The sequence below is a fragment of the Epinephelus moara genome, chromosome 6 (assembly GCF_006386435.1).
Source record: "Epinephelus moara isolate mb chromosome 6, YSFRI_EMoa_1.0, whole genome shotgun sequence".
NCBI classification, from domain to species: domain Eukaryota; kingdom Metazoa; phylum Chordata; class Actinopteri; order Perciformes; family Serranidae; genus Epinephelus; species Epinephelus moara.
This window is the reverse complement of record NC_065511.1, coordinates 19614550-19628803: the sequence shown is the minus strand read 5'-3', so window position 1 is coordinate 19628803 and position 14254 is coordinate 19614550. Positions and strand designations below refer to the sequence as shown.

At 41.0% G+C, this 14254-nt stretch overlaps 1 protein-coding gene across 1 annotated transcript in view; it reads right to left on the bottom strand.

Annotated features, from left to right (window-relative positions):
- Nucleotides 1-14254, bottom strand: part of sntb1 (syntrophin, basic 1) — a 59394-nt gene that overhangs the window by 23408 nt on the left and 21732 nt on the right. The window contains exons 3-5 of the mRNA XM_050046902.1: nucleotides 3842-3959; nucleotides 3600-3689; nucleotides 762-898 (exon numbers count right to left, since the gene is read on the bottom strand). Coding sequence (XP_049902859.1) covers nucleotides 762-898; nucleotides 3600-3689; nucleotides 3842-3959 — 345 coding nt within the window. The remainder of the gene's footprint in view (nucleotides 1-761; nucleotides 899-3599; nucleotides 3690-3841; nucleotides 3960-14254) is intronic.

Below are 14254 nucleotides of genomic sequence, written 5' to 3'. Positions count from 1 at the left end.
CTTGTAGATAAAATATAGGCCTATATTAATGAAGGTTCATTAGTACGGTTTTGTATTTCTCTGTAATGTAGCACAGTGTTAACAATGTTACTGATACTATTCTTTCTCACACCTTGAACTCGAACCATTGTGTTGCCCCGCCCAAAATATATAATTTAGTAATTTAATTAATATTGTAAATATGCAGGTGACTAGTCGACGAATGGCCCTAAATGACAGCTGTTGGTTGACTAGGAAAAATTCTTAGTCGGGGACAGCCCTAGCACCAAGTGTAGCATAGAAGTGCTAACTTAGTCATGTAACATTCAACATCTCTTTCCACCCTCTCTGGGTTTAATAATAACTTTGGTGATACCTTTATTATCATCTATTGGCACCAATACATTTTTTTGCTTAACTTGGTAAAACTGGTTTCCAACCAATCTACATGTTAACATGCTGACATTAGCATTTACTAAAAGCATCTCTGTGGATAAGTACAGCCTCAAAGAGCTGTAAGCCACCAGCATGTTAACATGCTCTGCAACTAAATTACAATAAATCCAATTAGCTAAAAGTGGCTAAAAATAGACTTGAGTTGTAGCACAAGCTCAGCCTATTTCTTGTAATTGTATTCTAAGAATACCACTTTTTTTTTTTTTTTTTTCACAGATATCAAATATTATATATTGGTTTTAAAATCGTAAGCATATACTACGGTGACAACACATGTTTAATACTGTCTGTGTTTGTGTTGTCTGTGCATTGAGTGGTGGACCTACCGTGTTGCTAAAAGTGGATATGTGTGCGCAGGGCTCTGCCAGGCCTCCTTGCCTCGTGGTAGACTCTCATACAGCAGTAGGTCTTTCTCCGTCACCACCACCAGAACCGGCTTCCAGCACTGCTTCTCACTCTCTGTCTGCAGCACAAACAGATAAACAATGAGAAAGGGAAGGATGTTTCTGTCTATCCATCTTCTACACCCAATCATCCTGTGTAAGGCCACGAGGGGGACTGATGTAAACAAACAAAAACATAAAACAAAAAAGCTGTTGGCATCCATTTTTATAATAATATCAACCAATCTTCGTGGAGCCGAAAATGATATATTAATTTAATCAATTCTACAAGGCTGCTCATGTTGACTTTGAGCAGGATTTGATGTACCTATGCCCTCTTATATTTATCATAAATACGGAAATCGTCCCCAGGTTTTTAGATGAAAGCAGGTATTTCATCAGTAATATGAATGGTTGTTTGCCAGTGAGCCTGCTTTATGGGACTAATGTTGTGTCTGAGAGAGGAATGGTGTGTTTTCTAATGCGTAAAAGACACAGCAGTGGGTGTAGACTAGTCTTCACCTCTCAACCTAACTCTTTTCATCTGACGTTCTATCTTATTTTACTTCATATTGCACCCAAAATACTGCAATTTGGGCTTTTACAAAGCTGTTTTGGTCCTTCACTATAAATTTGTGCATTCACTACGCTGTCATGTGTACCCAGTAGGGTATTAGCTAAAATAAAGGTGGCTGGTGTACAAGCGCAGGTACACTCTATATGCATTTTCTTTGCTGTACACTCTCGCCCACCCATCCCGCCTAAAGAGCCAACCCCTTGCTTTCCCCTCACCACACAGATAGTTAATCTCTTAACTTTGGGCGCACATAAACACACACACCAGCACACACACGCACTAACACACACACACCCTTGTATTTCATTTTACAATGCTCCATAACTATTCTCATTATGAGCGCTTATCTGCAGCCGAGCCATGGAATCCTAAGCTGCTCTTTGAAGTTCTGCCTCAGCCAATCATATCGTGGGATTTAAAGGGTCAAGGGTCAGCTTTTTAACATAATGAGAATATGTTGCTAAGTAACAGAATTGCACTGCATTTGAAGGATCAAATATTGGCAAATTCATGAGGAATAAATTAGACAGATATGGGTGTGTGTATGCAGACAGGTTTGCAAAGGTGTGTGTGTCTTTGTATGAAAGAGAGTGAAGCTTCACCTGTGTGTGCACGTGTTTGTATGGATTTCAAAGATGTATGCATGTGTGTTTACAGTAGATATGCACAATGCAAAAGGATGCATGGAAACACAGGGACCTATGTGCCCGCACAGGTACTATTGCTATTTCAACAGCAGAACATAGTTAGTTTGGTGTCTAGACTCCAGCCTCATCACTCCCTGCAGATTTCTTTACATGAGATATTGAGGAGTGATGTTGTTATTAAATGATCACTAAATTAAAAAAAAAAATGCAACTGATCAATTAATAAATAAAAGGTATATCATAAGTGATGCACCTAAAAACAAGACGTGAAAAGGTTGATGATAATTATACTAACGAGGTGTATGAAACCTTTTTAAAAAATCATGCAGAAACACAACCCTGAATCACATATCTGTCATCATATTATGTTACACAGCAAGTTCAGAGCATATTAAGCCCCCTTTCCACTGAGCAGTACTGTACGGTACAGTTCAGCTAATGGTTCAGGATGGTACCAATGGAACCGTTCTGTACCGTCCCCATTTTTGGTCACCCCTCTGTTGGGGTACCTAGCACACAGATCTGGTACTAAAAGGTGGAGCTGTGAACACTGCAGTCTGTTGAAACATTTATATCAATTTTGACTGGGTTATGTGAACGGCATATATACCGATCCTCATCCAATTCGCGTCATTCCTGTGGGCTCCAGCAACACTAAACCCCTGAGCTTGCCTTAGAAGGACTAAATGCAGAAACCCACTTTTTGAAATATCCCATGGGGAAAGACTCTCACTGCAGCCTGTTCTATTTTGCTCTGAAAATATTGGCATGTAACCCCAGCCTGGGAATGATAAACATAGTGCAGACTTCCATCTGTGCCATTGGTGATGAGGAAGTACAGTGAGTGCTAGACGGAGCAGTGAGTGTCAACGACCCCAATCACATTTAAGGGTGCTGTTTGCAGTGGAAACGCTAAGCAGACCTAGGGTCTAGGTACCATGTCTGAAGGGTTACTTTTGGTTCCAAAGGTACCATACCGGAAGTGTTTGGTGGAAACGGGGCTTTAGCTGTCTTGACATGGTTTTCATCATGGAGGTAGCTGATCCGGCGGCTAGACGCTAACAGTGCTAACTCCATACACAGTGCTAAAATATGGCAACAGTGCTGACAGTGCTGACAGAGCTGACGTTGTTAACCATGGGGAACCGAGGGAGCACGACTTCATTCTCTGCTCAGGATGGCATTACTACTACTACTACTGTAGTACAGTGGTTAGCTGCTATATCAATGCTCTAAATGTCACATACAGAACCTTTAAACACCCTGAAGATGGGAGTGTGTGTGTCACAATTTTTTTTTAAAATGTCGGCACTTTTAAGGTGTAAAACTCAAACTGGTCCTCACAAAATGGAACAAGAGCACACATATACACCCACACAGTATCGTCACAAAATGGTAATAAGAGTGAAGGGATCCCATTAAAAATGTGAGAAATCTAGAGGCATGGGAGTCACACACACACACACACACACACACACACACAGGATTGTACAGTTGGGTATTATAAAGCATTTTACACTTTCTGTCGCTCTCTCTCTCTCACACACACACTCCTACCTTCCCTGCCAGCCATCCCAGGTGTCGTATCTCTTTGCTGCCAGCTACCCCCGTCCTGGCTGTGTTCTGGATGACCTCTGCCAGCACCCGCTGTGGTGGGATGATCATTCAGGACATATTAGATTCAAAACAGCTCTGAGGAGCTGAATCCTGGCCACAGTATGGAATCACTGCAATATCTCATTCTAATGGTCGGCTAACGTTGATGAGAACCTGTTAAATCAATGAAATCAACGACAGACCTGTGCCAGTGAGGATGTGACAGAGTGCATGGCAGAGAACCAGGACAGGGCAGATGGTTGGTCTGGGCACCGCAGCACCACAGTGTGCCTGGCATCCGGGGAGTGCAGCTCCAGTTGTCTGGAGGAGGAGATAAGAAAAGTTAAAACAGCTTTAACCTCTGTGTTATCATTGGACGGCTTCTAAGACTTTTATGGTTCACAACCCTCGACAAAGAAATTCCATTTTGAATATTGAAAATCTATTGCTAGCCTTATCAGCAGACCCAATTGGCCTCAATCATAGACTCAGAAGACGAAGTGGATGTAGCCTCCCGGTTGGAGAAGTGAAGCCTTCAACCTGCGTTTTTCCTGATGGCCAGCAGGTGGCGACTCCACGGGTTGCAAAAAAAAGTCTGATTGCATACAGGTCTATGAGAAAATGACCATACTTGTCACTTAATTTAATACCTCGGTAAACATTTTGCTAATGAGTTTGTGGGCTCAACTGCTTGTTTCAAGTCCTGTCAGGGATAGAGGAATATAGCAACTTGTTTTGGGGTGTGTTCATGCATTGTCTTAGAACTTTGACCCTTTCACAGTGTGTTTTCAGTTCATGAAAGTTAATTGTAACATTTTGGTCGCCTAATAGTATCTTGTTCAGTGTTTATCTGTAACATTCATTTTGTTCACGTCACATTTTTGTTTTAAGCCTGTTTTTTTTTTTTTGCTAGACAAAATTAGTATTCCAGTTAATGCCACAGTTTAAGGTATACTGTGCAGGATTTTCCTAAATACCAATATAATTCCCTCTCACTTATCACTTTTGACACACTAGAAGTGTGTGGCAGTGCATGTATTTGCAGACACCTCTGTGTTTTGCTATATTTGGGGCATGTATAAGTTGCAACCTTGGTGTGTAGCCCCCAGCTAAAGGTAGCAATGAGGTAGTAGCAGCACACATCTAGGAAGCTATAGCACTGAAAAATGCAAATATAACAAGGTGAAAGGCCAAGTGAAAAAAGTTCGTTGGGTTGGCTTTCACTTTCACTTATACTGGTGATCACTAAAGAGAGGACGGGGATGAGGGCAATGCAAAGTTGGCCTGTTTTCTGTAGGACAGGTAGGTGCTAGCGGTTAGCTCAGATAGCTTGCTTTTTCATTACAACATTCCTTTAATAGTTGAGTAGCTTGCTGTGTAAGTGCCAGGACTGTTCTAATTGACAAGTCCTACATAATATAATGACAAATGCATCTTGCTAAAGCTAGCAAGTTAGTGCAAGCTGATACTTTAGCATTTCAAATGATGGAAACTAACTTTGTTAGGAGTGAGCCCTGGCTTTGCTAGAGGCCTGGTGCAGTCAGGTTGACGGTATAGGTGGGCATGCACAGCTTCCAGTGTTTACATAAAATGGCTGATGCCTGCTTTTTGCTAATCTCACAGATTAAAATATCAATGGCAAAAAGGTCAGTTGTGAAATATGGCAAATAAATGAATTAATAGCACATTAAATGGTCCAGCATTGTGTGAGCTGCAATATATGTTGCCAAGACAACTTAAATATGAACATGTAATAGGCCTATGCAGAGCAGAGTGTAGGATTTTAACTAAATATAAGCAACATATTTATTTATCCAACAAAACCATATGGACTGCCTCTTCAGAGCATACACCACATCCATGGCAGTTAGCACACTGGATGTGGGGGATTGCGTCACAAATCACGTTTTCTTAGCACACTGCAGGTCTCCTCATGGATCAAATTGGATAGGCTTCACCATGGCAAGCCAAACGGCAGATTGCAGGCTTGGTGACTCCTTAGATGTTATCATGGACCCCTGGTGCCTGCCCAATGAGTCCTTTCCCTACTTTGCCTTTTCTACTGATCCTCTCTGATTAGTCACTCTGTTCAATAGACTGCCTCTTCATTTAGGCATCTTATTTTTTAAGTTACTTAATTTTTTGGGCTTGGAATGCAAAGAGCGTCATCATGTTTTAGGTTTTATGATTTTTTTTGCTTGTTTTATTGCTGTTTAAATGTATGATATGGCTACTTAAAACATATGTCCAGTGGTTGCTCTATGTGGCCGAACTCTGGATTATTAGTGGCCATATTGCCACAAGTCTAGCGTAAACTCTGATGGTGTCCTCGGGTTCTCCACCACATCCACCCTCGCTCCTCAGCACTTCTGGCTCAAAAACTCAAAGATGCCAAAATGCCAATTTGAGGCTTCAAAACGGAATTCCACAAACCAATGGGTGACGTCACCGTGGCTATGTCCTCTTCTTTCATACAGTCCATGGGCTCAATTTAATCTCATCTCACAGTTTTAGAAACCAAATGTAATCCATTTAGGTCTCAGCTTCGACACATGCTCATTTGTTTCATCCACTTGAAAATGGGCACTTGGTCAGAACAATGAAATGAAGTGCATTGAGATTTGAGTTTATTCAAGTTGTTTCAAAACACGAAACAGGCATTGCTCATGCATCCTCAGTGGGCCATATGACACCGTGCTGTCTCCCACTAAGTTTCCATAGCTAATCTCTTTATATCATATGGGAGTATTTTTGGCCTTGAGAGAGATGCATCGTTAGGATGCTTCTCAATCTCATTGAATGGCTCTTTGATTGTATGCTCACAATGAATATGAATTTTAAAGAGGTACACATTGCAGCCTTGACAGAGCATAAAGCAGTGCACTGCACACTGTAGCTTCAATATGGTTTGTATTCATCTCTGTGGAGTAAAACCAGCAGTAAAATACACTGAACAGTGATGCTAAAGCAAAGCTAAACTGTCTGTTGTCTTTTTTTTGAGAAAGACATGAATAAGGATGCAAAGTAAGAGTGGTATCACAACTACTTTTGACACACAAACTATAAAGTGTGGCTGACTCAGAGGCTTCGAGGACAAGACATGGTAAATGACTCTTCAGCGTGTGCCTCATGCTGAGATTCGGCCATGACTTTACCACTAGCTCTGGAGCTATCTAGTATCTCTGATCGCAGCACTTCACTGTCCAGGTGCTCCCAGTGGTTGAAAATAGAAACTACTCTAAAACCGGGGTGGTTTCAACTCTGCAAACATGCTTTCTTTGCAGCTTTCTTTATTCATACAGTACACGCTGGGGACCTGGAAAAGCCCCAGTGAATGTGATGAATCTGCTCTTCCGTCAAACCCTCGGAGGTGGGAAAGACCATCTAGATCAGCTCCAGGTGTTTCTCTGGGTTAAAAATAGAAATACTGCCTGTAAAAGTCACGTTGATTAAGGACAGGCCAGGGGGAGAGCAGAGGGGGGAGGAAAGGGGGAGACTCCAGGACCAGATGTGCATTTGATAGAGGAGGCTCTTTAAGGATGGTGTTTGTTTTAGCAACAGCTCGACTCCTGTGAGTTATGCTGAACCTAGAGGAAACATTATGTGCCATTTTCCGGGCCAAGATGTGGAGTGGCTCTGGGGCTAAATTACCCTATCTCTTGCATGCATTGTGTCATGCACGCAAGAGATAGGATACAGTACATGGACTGGATGACCCGAAGATCAACTTGAATGTATAGAATTATAAGTCCTGCCTGAACGAAGATCAATCTCTCACTTGATCAAAGCGTAGCTGGTCTCACTGGATTAGCACTATATATAGCAAATATGTATTCAAGCTTGGTAGGCCTGTTTCAGCATACAGATATGATTCATGCAGTCACTTTATTGTTAATATTCATGAATGAACTCTGTCTGCACACAAGAGTGGCATGAAAGAAATGTTTAAATGGCAAAATATCCATTGCAAAAACGCATGTAACATAAGAAATGCAAGCCTATTGGAAGTCAGATATTGAATGTATGTCACAGTTGACCTTAGAGAACAAGAAAACATAGTCAGATTTCACATTTAATCCATGTAATTGTTTGTTTTGGCCCACCCTGCCTTGGCCTTCATTAAAATGATGATTTAACATGGAACAGTTGTTGCTGCACACATACAGTGGACTTCATTCAGAGCTCTTTCAGAGGTTTTTTGGGACAAGTCCAAGATAATTTTTAAGTCTTGGCAAAGCACATGTACAGTAACATTTCAAGTCCCTGAGGGCAATTCTTCATAAGCAAATTCCAACTCAGTTGCAGGTCTTTTTGGTCTCTGAATGCTTTTTAAAATGACATGACTTTTAAACACTTCCCTTTTAAAGCCATATTACAGCATTGTTGCATAGCTGAGTCCTCTCAATGCATGGTGCTCATAATTTGGATTTTTAAGTTGTGTGCTCTTGTGAGCCCTGCCTGTTGCTGTGTCATTAATTTATTTACTTAACTGTCAAATCTTGTCACTTGTCTTGAAAGTTTTTGCTTTCAAGTTCAAATATTTAGGTAGTCACGTAGAGTTAAAGGTTTCCCCAGGAATTTAAAACTATTAATTTCTGGGAGTATAATGCTCTTTTTCCAGGATTCCTGGGATTTGCAGGATTGTGCTTTTTCTCTCAAAAGTAAACTATCTTTGAGGTTCAAATTATGAAACAATAATCATTTAAATACATCGGATCGCTGGTTTTTCAGCATATGCTCTCACCAGTTTTATGTCCAAGTACTTACATGGAAGAATTCCACGTAAGCCATCTTTACAGCTCTGACTTGAGGTTATTAGTGTGGGCAGCGGCAGGGAAGGCTATCAGGCCTGCCTAATATTAGGAAAATATGCAGCAAAATTGTTGAATATTGCAATCAATAATGATCCCTTCTGTGCGGAGTTTGCATGTTCACTCCGGGTACTCCGGTTTCCTCCCACAGCCCAAAGACATGCAGGTTAGGTAAATCGGTGACTCTAAATTAACCTTAGGTGTGAATGTGAGCGTGAGTGGTTGTCTGTCTCAATGTGTCAGCCTTATGTTAGTCTGGTGACCTCTCTGGGTTGTACCCCGCCTCTCGCTCAGTGTCAGCTGGGATAGGCTCAAGCCCCCCTGCGACCCCTAACAGGATAAGCAGTAATGGAAAATGAATCAATGAATGAATGATTCTACTTGCAATAGGTGTGCTCAGTTCTGCTTTCTTCTGTTTTTAGTATACTGATAAAATACAATAAATTGCTTGTTGAATTTAAAAAATGAAAGAGAATAATTTCAAAGCATTCTTATTGAACAAACTGATCATTGAGCTGAACACAAAAAGGCACCAACTAAAAAAGTAAGATAGTTGGGCCTACATTTACTGTGCAGTTTCCGACTGATAATCTCTTTAACTCTAACACAATGCATGCATTGCACAAATTGACACTGCAATGGTAACAAAATGATACATTGTTTAGCCCCAAAAGATATCCATCCCATTCTAGCCTGTTATTTTAGCAGTGTAAGGAATGGGCAGCGTTCTTGGACATTTAGCTGTAGTTTGAAGGATCATCTGCTCTTGTTGAATACTGCTCTTGCCATGACCTTACTGTTCTGATTCAGGATGGAGGTTTGTAGGTTTGATTGAGCCACTTGTTTAATAGTCTGCATAGTTTACCTGAGAAGATTTAGTCACTTCTTTCGTTAAATCTTTGCCACATAGCTGAACTGTAAACCGTCATTTCAGCATGAGAAGTAATTAGAGAAGGTGTTGAGAAATACTGTGAATTGGCAGGGCTAACAGTTGGATTTCCTCTTGCCCACATGAGCTGCAGGTTTTTCAGGTAAAATATGCAATGAGATATGGAATATAAAACAGGTTGTTTGCTCTAAACTGCTAGTGCTGGAGACAATTTAAGGGCTCAGTAGGATACTAAAGTAAGAGGTTGTATCATTCCGGTTAAAAGGCCATTTCCCAGCACTCGTATGTGGGTTATCATATAAAAGCACACAGGCATACACCTGACCTAGGTGAGAACTGGAGAGACAGTGTAAGTCATCCTTTCAATAATGTATCAAGGGCAGAGAGAGGTACTGTAGAAAACAGACATACTGCGAGGAACCGTGCTGGTTCTGCCAGGAGTCATCTCCTCCTTTTAGTTGCCAAACATGTTTTCAGTGGATATGTCAGACATTCACACCGCAGGCTTTTCAAGTATGTTGCAAGTATTGACACAGATTAATACTGAATGAAAGAATACATCATCCGTTTTATGAGCTTATTCCTTCTCTCTTCACCTTTTCCTTATCTTTGCTCATCTCTGCCTTTCCCGTTCTTTCTCAATTTCTGTCAATTTTCTCCTCCACTCCTCCTCACTTCCTATTATCCACACCTCCTCATAACATTTTCGATACTCACTGTAAATGATAAAAGTGTAATCCTATTATTTTCTTTTTAATTTAATCTGTCACCAAAGCAAAGGAAAGTTTGACTATAAGTGACATCTACAGTGTGTCCGTTACAGTTAGGTGAAAAAAATATCTTCAGAGTTAGCTTAAAAAGTGATAAATCAAGTCTTCTCTTCTTTTATTACCGTCTCTTCTGATCACTGTACGTGCTCTGCCTGTCCTCATATCCATCTCTCCTGTCTGTCCTCTCAGGCTTACACACAGTTTAAACAACATCTGCAGAAATGAAGGGAGAAACCCTCAGAGGGATGCAACATTGCACTGAGTCTTGTATAAAAAGATAAGCCAGACTTTCCTGTCACTTAACATAAAGCCTCTTAAAACCATTTCAGCTCCAACCCCAAAATAAGAAAAACAAAGAGCACGTGTAGTCTTGCCTTTCAATCTTTATCTGAAGCACATCTACCTATGAACACCATGATACTGAGAAGCCTCCAACTTTTCAGCATTACAAACTGGATTTAAACTTGGGTGTTCTATTTAAACAGCTAGTAAATATTTGCTGATGAGTCAAAGGGGAATGTGCCCTGGCTGTGAGGATAAGGAAGGACCTTCGTAAAAAACATGCGTGTCAAGGTAAATTTGGCCAGCTTTATCAAACCACGAAACCACTGTGCTATCTGTGGAAAGCAAAAGCTCACATTGTCACGAGATGAGTTATTGACTCCAATACATAGACTTATGTAACTGGCCCAACAATAAAGTTCAAGTTGTGGCCAACAAAGTGAATGTTCAACCCTCTTGTGCTCTTAAAATGTTTAATACCTAAACCAAGACTTGTGCAAGTGCAGCTGTTATTTTCACCATACAGACTATGGGCCTTCTGAAATGCAGGATTGAATTTGTTTCATATGTTTAAGGGAAAATGTTTAACACTTATTCACATTTTCAGGAAAAACTATTTAAGAACAACTGGGCAACCATTACATAAAGCCAATAGCCCCTTAAGGGGCCATTCAGATGTAGCATCTTTTGCAAGCACAAATCCATTAGTTTCAATGTAAACGCGCGTCAAGCACGCTCACAATTCAAAGCGACGCCGTAGCGGTGCGCATTCGGTGCGACGCGCCTGTTTTTTTGTGCGCATCCGCAGCGCACCGAGATGGAAAAATCTCAACTTTTTCGAATGCATCAAGTGCACTGTATGTCATGTGATAAGAATGAACCAATCAGCTCCACGGACCTGCTTCTTCCTTTCCGTCCAACGGACTTCACAACATCCGGTGGTGTGAAAGGCAGCAAGCAATGGAGGAGCGACTGATCATTCTTGTCCAGGGATATCCAGACAATATGACCTGTCTTCGTCGTACTACTTTGACTCCAACAGAAGGAACAATGCCTGGAGAATTATCAGCTCGGAGCTTGAGATAACTGGTGAGCATGATGATACGCTATTTTTATGGCTTTGCAACTTTTTTACTCCCCCTGTGAGTGACAGGCGGTTTTGGTTGCTTAGAAATGGCAGGCGCGACAGTAGCGCAACCTCCGAAGCGCCTAGGATAAAAGGATGGAAACGGCACAGCTGACGTTTTCCACGCGCTTTTAGGCGCTACATCTGAACGGGGCCTAAGATGGGTCCTGATCTTGACACTGTGTCTTTAAGCTAGCTTTAAAGAAGCAGCTCGATATTTTGAGGAATACACTCATTTGCTCTCTTTTCTGGTCTTTCCGTTTGTATATTTTCCTTTGAAAAGTAATAAACCAAAATTTGTACCTATTCTACGTAATGATGAACCTGTAATTCGTGCTAACCAACGTGTTTTGGAAGGGTGTGGTCAAGTGACAACTATGCTGGCAGGAGTAAAGTAGGAAGCACCCCGAGCAGTCTCGTTAGGAGGAAGGTTGGGGCGATGGATGAGTCACAAAACATAGAACTTTTCTCCAGGACTTTTCCCAGGAGACTGTTGTTCAGTACCACATGAATTATGGGTCATTTTAAGGTACGTTGTCACCATGTTGCTTTAACTTCTTCCGTAATGTTATGCTAAGTACAGAACCTAACGTTAAGGACGTAATGTCGTTCATGGGATGCTAATTTATAGGATATGATATGAGCTGTTGTGTGTGCATTTTCGTAGGAAATCATATAAACTGTTGTATGAGGATACTGTTAGTGTATAATCACTTAAAACTTAGGTTTGTTTAGTTTTCGTTAACTTAGAATGAGCCCTTCAAATCTACACAGGGAACCTCCAGGGAACTTTCATGGAGCCTGCCATGTCTACAGTGGTCCTGAATGGACCAACCAAACACTAGCTCAAGTGAGGGCCTTCTGCATTTTTACGTTGAAGTGAAGGTGACTATAGGTTCACCTACATGCTTGAAAAGGGAGGGGTGTGCAGAGGGTTTTCAGTTGGTTGCAATCTGTAAGTTCACCACTAGATGTCACTATATCCTACATATTGCTCCTTTACGGCTACAGCTGGTCACTTTTACAAAAAAAAACTTTGTATCATATTTGCTGCATCATCTCCTGCTCCTATTGCCCCTAATGGCATTCTCAAGAATTGATTGTGGCGCACTGAAAACAACCAATCAGAGCAAAGGAATCTAAGGCAGCTGTCAGTCATGTCAATCACTGTTCATGAATTGTGGTCAAACTGTCAAAATAGGCAGCGCTGATCAAATTTGAATCAAGATCCTGTTACTGCATTGCCTATTTCTCACCTCAAATGCTTTCAGAAACATATTTCAGTGTACTGTTTAGCTGTAAAATGCGAAAGTTAATCATCTGGCAGCCATGTTGGAAACATATGACCAAAGTACCAAGCATCGCCAACTGCCCAGACCAACTTTGTAATTTTACAGCTTAAACTAAAATGTCTGTATGTGAAGTGCGGGGAGCTGAGAGACAATTAGCATACCTATATAAATAATAATTGCCATGTAGCCTACTTTTCTGATAACATTCTTACGGTAACACTCGTTGACTTCCTGCTTATCCACAGAATATTTTGTTTGTAGCACCATTGCGTTTTGGAGCATATTGTAATGAACAAAGTGTTAACCATAACCGCTCTATACATGCTTGTAGCTTGCACAATGAGTAAGGGCCCAATGCTACAGTGTCTCCTGCAAGTATAAACAAAGCTTTAGAGGAGCATGTTTTAAAAATTTGGAGAGAGGCAGGCTAGATGTTTCCTCTTGAACCCTCTCTTTATGCTAAGCTAATCGCCTCCCAGCTCTATCTTCATGCTTACTGTAGCACACATACATGAGAGAGGTTTTGATTTTTCTGACCTAATTCTTGGCAAGAAAGCAATAAAGTCAATTTCCTAAAATGTAAAACTGTTCCTTTAAGCCCTTCAAAATGAGCTCTCTCAAAAATCATCTACTTAGTGTGAGCATGGCCTCAGATCTTGTCAGCTTTTTAACAGTTTTCGGTGCCCTCAGAATGGCTCAAGAACACAATTACTGTAAATATCTTACTCTGCAAAGCCTGGAACGAATCTTTGTTCCTTTGTTTTTATTTTGAGGGAAATAAAAGTTACATTAAACAGGAGAGCCAGCCAACAGAGAACCATCTGCTTTGTCTGTGGGTGCTGTTGTTATTTTTCATTTTGTTTACAAGTATTTTTTTTTATATTGATTGTTTGTGTGTGTTAGCATTTACATTTTACAGTCACAGCGTTGAGCCGTCTAACAACGTCAATACAGACAGAGGGAACTTTGAAGTCGCTGCTCACTATTATGACTTGACTTTGATGTTGCCTCCGTCGTCTGAAGCTTTGAAGTTTAGTGAGGTTCAACTATCTCACACTTCTAAAATCATACATATGCAGAGGGGGACACACATGGATGGAGAGACAGAGTGATAGAGAGACAGTGAGAGCTGGAGAGAAAAAAAAAGACATAAATCAAAAGCGAGGCAATAACGGGAAGAGGGAGAGATAGAAGGAGAGAAGTGATTCAGGCAGATAACAGAGAAAGCTGGGAATATGGAGAGGAAGAGATCATAAAAGAAAATAAAAGGTGGGGGACAGAAGGAAGAAAACAGGGGCCGATAAACACAAACAAGTAGGAAAGAGTGAAAAGCCCGAGACAGGAGAGAGCGACGGCAAAACAAAAAGACAAGCAGGAAGGGAAACAACATGGTAGAGAAACAGAGAAAGAGACAACTGGGACAGATTCACAGATTCACAGGCTGAC